Source organism: Lagopus leucura, unplaced genomic scaffold (genome assembly GCF_019238085.1).
Source record: "Lagopus leucura isolate 7727_CA_CO unplaced genomic scaffold, USGS_WTPT01 47083-0_obj-0_obj, whole genome shotgun sequence".
NCBI lineage: Eukaryota > Metazoa > Chordata > Aves > Galliformes > Phasianidae > Lagopus > Lagopus leucura.
The window spans coordinates 4,271-7,856 of NW_024963878.1; the positions used below are offsets into that span (position 1 = coordinate 4,271).

At 64.0% G+C, this 3,586-nt stretch overlaps 1 protein-coding gene across 1 annotated transcript; it reads left to right on the forward strand.

The window, feature by feature from the left end:
• Positions 1 to 437: 437 nt before the first annotated feature.
• On the forward strand, positions 438 to 3,004 carry LOC122191402 (EMI domain-containing protein 1-like; the record flags this gene model as incomplete). The annotated part of the gene is made up of 3 exons (XM_042891662.1): positions 438 to 564; positions 2,705 to 2,818; positions 2,901 to 3,004. Coding segments are annotated over exons 1-3 (334 nt in total), but the record flags the coding sequence as incomplete, so codon positions are not given.
• Positions 3,005 to 3,586: the final 582 nt, after the last annotated feature.

The following is a 3,586-nucleotide window of genomic DNA, read 5'->3' on the forward strand; positions in this document are numbered from 1 at the left end:
CACATCCACGTCCCCATCCTTGTCTCCATATCCATGTCCCCCACATCCACATTCCCCCATCTCTATCCCCCATATCCATGCTCCCATACCCATGTCCCCATCCATATTCCCCATATCCATGTCCCCAGTATGTGCCCCCATAACCATGTGCCCCATACCCACGCTCTCATATCCATGGCCCCTTTATCTACGTCCCCCCCAGCCATATCCCCCCACTCCCATTCCCATTCTGCCCCCCGACCCCCCAGGAGCCGCCCCCCACATCGCTCCCCCTCCGCTTCCGAGGCGGAAGGCAGCGGGGTGTGTGTGCGTGTTGGGGAGGGGTGGGGGGGTCCCTTCCTCCTCCCCCTCCATCCTCCATCCCTTCCCCTTCGCTCCTCCCCGCGCACGGAGCGCGGCCCCCGGTGCCCCGTCGAGCCGAGCGGAGCCGAGCGGAGCGGAACGAAGCATGGAGGGCCTCTCCCGGGGGGGGCACCGCTGCCCGCCCCTGCCTCTGGCGATGGGGTTGTGCTGCTGCCTGCTGCTGCCGCCCGCTGCCGGCTCCTGGAGCGTGCAGCCCCGCAGGTACCGGCGCCGGGGGGAGGGGGGCACCGGCAGGGCAGCAAGCACGGGGGCCGATGGGGAGATGGGGACGCCGGGCTTGGGGCGAAGGGTTACAGGGAATGGGGTGCTGTGGGGAGCGCGGATGGGGAGCACTGTGTGCTGGGGGAGTCTTGGTGCCGGGCACTGGGGTACCGGCACAGGAGGGCAGCGAGCACTGGGTGCTGGTGGTACCGGCAGCAATGGGGATTGGGGATCAGGCATTGGGGGTGCCAGCACCGGAGGAGAGTGGGGAGGAGGAGTGCTATGGGGGTCTGAGTGCCAGACACGGGGATGTAGCACCAGGGGGCTCTGGGTGTCAGGGGGAATGGGCATTGCATGGGACCAGATGCTGGACACCGGGGGGTGCCAACAGTGGGGGGATGCAGGAACACTGGGGACGCCGGGGAGGGGCTGCTTGGTTCAGAATGGGGCTCTGGGTTTGCCGGGAATGGAAAGGCTGTGGGGTGCCGGAGGGTCTCCAGGGCTGGCAGGGCTCAGCGAGGCTGGCATCGCTGCTGGGGTGAGCAGCCACCTGGGTGCAAAGGTGCCGTAGCATTCTGGAACAGCTGGGGGTTACTGGGCTCACTGGGGGTCCTCGTGGCTGGGGGCTGCCTGGCCCCATCCCCATGGCTCTGCCTGTGCCCAGGAAGCAGCGGGGACAATGGAACCCAGTGCCTGGCTGCTGGGGGCTGCAGTCCCTGTCTGTCCCTACGGTCCCTGTCCTGCTGGGGGTTGTTTACAGGAAATCTTTGGCGCTGGCGGTGTCTCCAGCACCGGATTGCCGGGACCTCCCGGTTCCGCTCAGCTCGGCACAGTGACGGGCAGAAGCTGCCTCATTTCCCCTTCCCCTCCTGGCCTAGCTCAGGCAGACCCCGTTGCCTGACCCGAGACCCACCCATGGGTCCCACACACCCAGAGAGGGGCACGAAGCTGGGGGAAGGTACCAGGCCCAGAGCAGAGCCCGGGCACGCTCAGTGCACGAATGGCCCCGCAGCGGGTGGGCTGGGTGAGCCGAGGCCGTGCGAGCACCCACACGCCTCACTGCTGGCTCTTGCCCTGAGCTGGGGGGGGGTTCCCTTATTGCTGGCACCAGCCCCAACTTCCCTGCCAGCCAGAACGGGCTGGGGCGCATCCTCATCCCTATGGCACCTCCGGGGTTGGCATCATCCCCAACCCATGCCAGCACTGGGAGCGGGAGACACCCTTGGGAGGCGCAGTGCTGGGGGCAGTCGGGCCCCCCCAGCCATCCCCATCACTCCGCCTGGTGGTGTTTGTCACCCCGGAGGTGTCACCATGCAGTGGTTTTGTCAGAGAGCTCAGTGTGCAGCTGGGATGCTGCCCAGCCACAAAGCCCTGTGCCGCCCCGCTGCGTCCCCCCAGCACATCCCACACAATTGTTCCCCTCCCTGCCACCAGCCGCAGCCACCTCCTTCCCCGCAGGCACAAAAAGCTCCTCTTTCCACCCAAATCGTGGCTGCGCAGGCGAGGAGGATGGCACACATCTCCACGGGGGCTTGGGTCTGCCCTATTGGTCAGCAGGGAGGCTTCGGCTCTCTGCTATTGGGCACTTGTGGAGCTCAGTTCTGTCCTATGGGACATTTGGGGACACTTTGGGGTCCCAGCTTTCTCCTTTGGGGCATCTAGAGGGCACTTGGAGGTCCTATCTCCTCCCCATGGGTCACTTGTCAGGCATTGGTGAGTCCCAGGATTCCACTACGGGGCACTTGGGGGGTTTGGTTCTGTCCTATGGGGCAACTAGGGGTCACTGCAGGACTTGGTTCGTTCCTATAGGTCCTATAGGAGGTCCCAGATCTCCCCTATGGGGCACTTGGGAACCAATTTCCCCCGGTGGCATGGATGGCATTCATACCCCCAGACACAGCCTGCATGGGGACAACAGGGCCGGTGGTGGGCAGCGGCCATGGTGGAGCCCATGTGGGGACACCATGCTGGGGGACATCCATCTAAAAGCTGGGGTGGCATCTCCACGAGGAGGGGTGAGGACGGGTACCACCCTGGGGACATCAAAGGACAAGTCTCCCACCGGGTCCCGGTGTAACACAGGGTGTTCTGGGGATGCAGAGTGGGACCCCCGCGGTGGCACCGGTGGCTTCTCTTACAGTAATTGGTGCTCCTACACGGTGACGAGGACGGTGACGTGCCTGGTGCAGAATGGCACCTCCCTGCAGCGTGTCTTCCAGGGCTGCCGCTGGCCGCCGGGCTGCGGAGGGGGCAGGTGAGACCCCAGTGGGCACCAGGAGCTGCAGCCATGGGGTGGTGGCACGGGGGTGACATCGGTGCCCAATCTGTGCCAGCAGCTATCGCACCGTCATCCGGCCTGCGTATCGAGTGGCCTACAGGACGCTGACGGCGCTGGAGTGGAAGTGCTGCCCTGGGCACAGTGGGGCCAACTGTGAGGAAGGTGGGAGAGGAGTGGGATGGAGGGTGGGCTCTGCGTACCCTGGGCACCTCTGTACTCCGTCAGAGAGGGGCGGATGGAGCTATGGGGGGGTGGGGGGCGGAGGGACAGATAGATGGATTGATACATGGTTGGATGGATGAATGGATGGATGGAGGAACAGATGGAAGAGGAAGGGAGGGAGGGAGGGATGGATGGATGGATGGATGGATGGATGGATGGATGGATGGATGGATGGATAAAAGGATAGAGGGAGGGAGGGAGGGAGGGAGGGAAGGAGGGAGGGAGGGAGGGAGAGAGGGAGGGAGGGAGGGAGGGAGAGAGGGAGGGAGGGAGAGAGGAAGGGAGGGATAAAAGGATAGAGGGAGGGAGGAATAGTTGAATGGAAGGATAGAGGGATGGAGGGATGAATGGATGGGATGGATGGATTGATGCATGGTTGGATGGATGGATGGATGGAGGAACAGATGGAAGAGGGAGGGATGGATGGAGGGAGGGATGGAGGGATGGAAGGAGGGAGGGATGGAGGGATGAAGGAATGGATGGATGGATGGATGGATGGATGGATGGATGGATGGATGGATG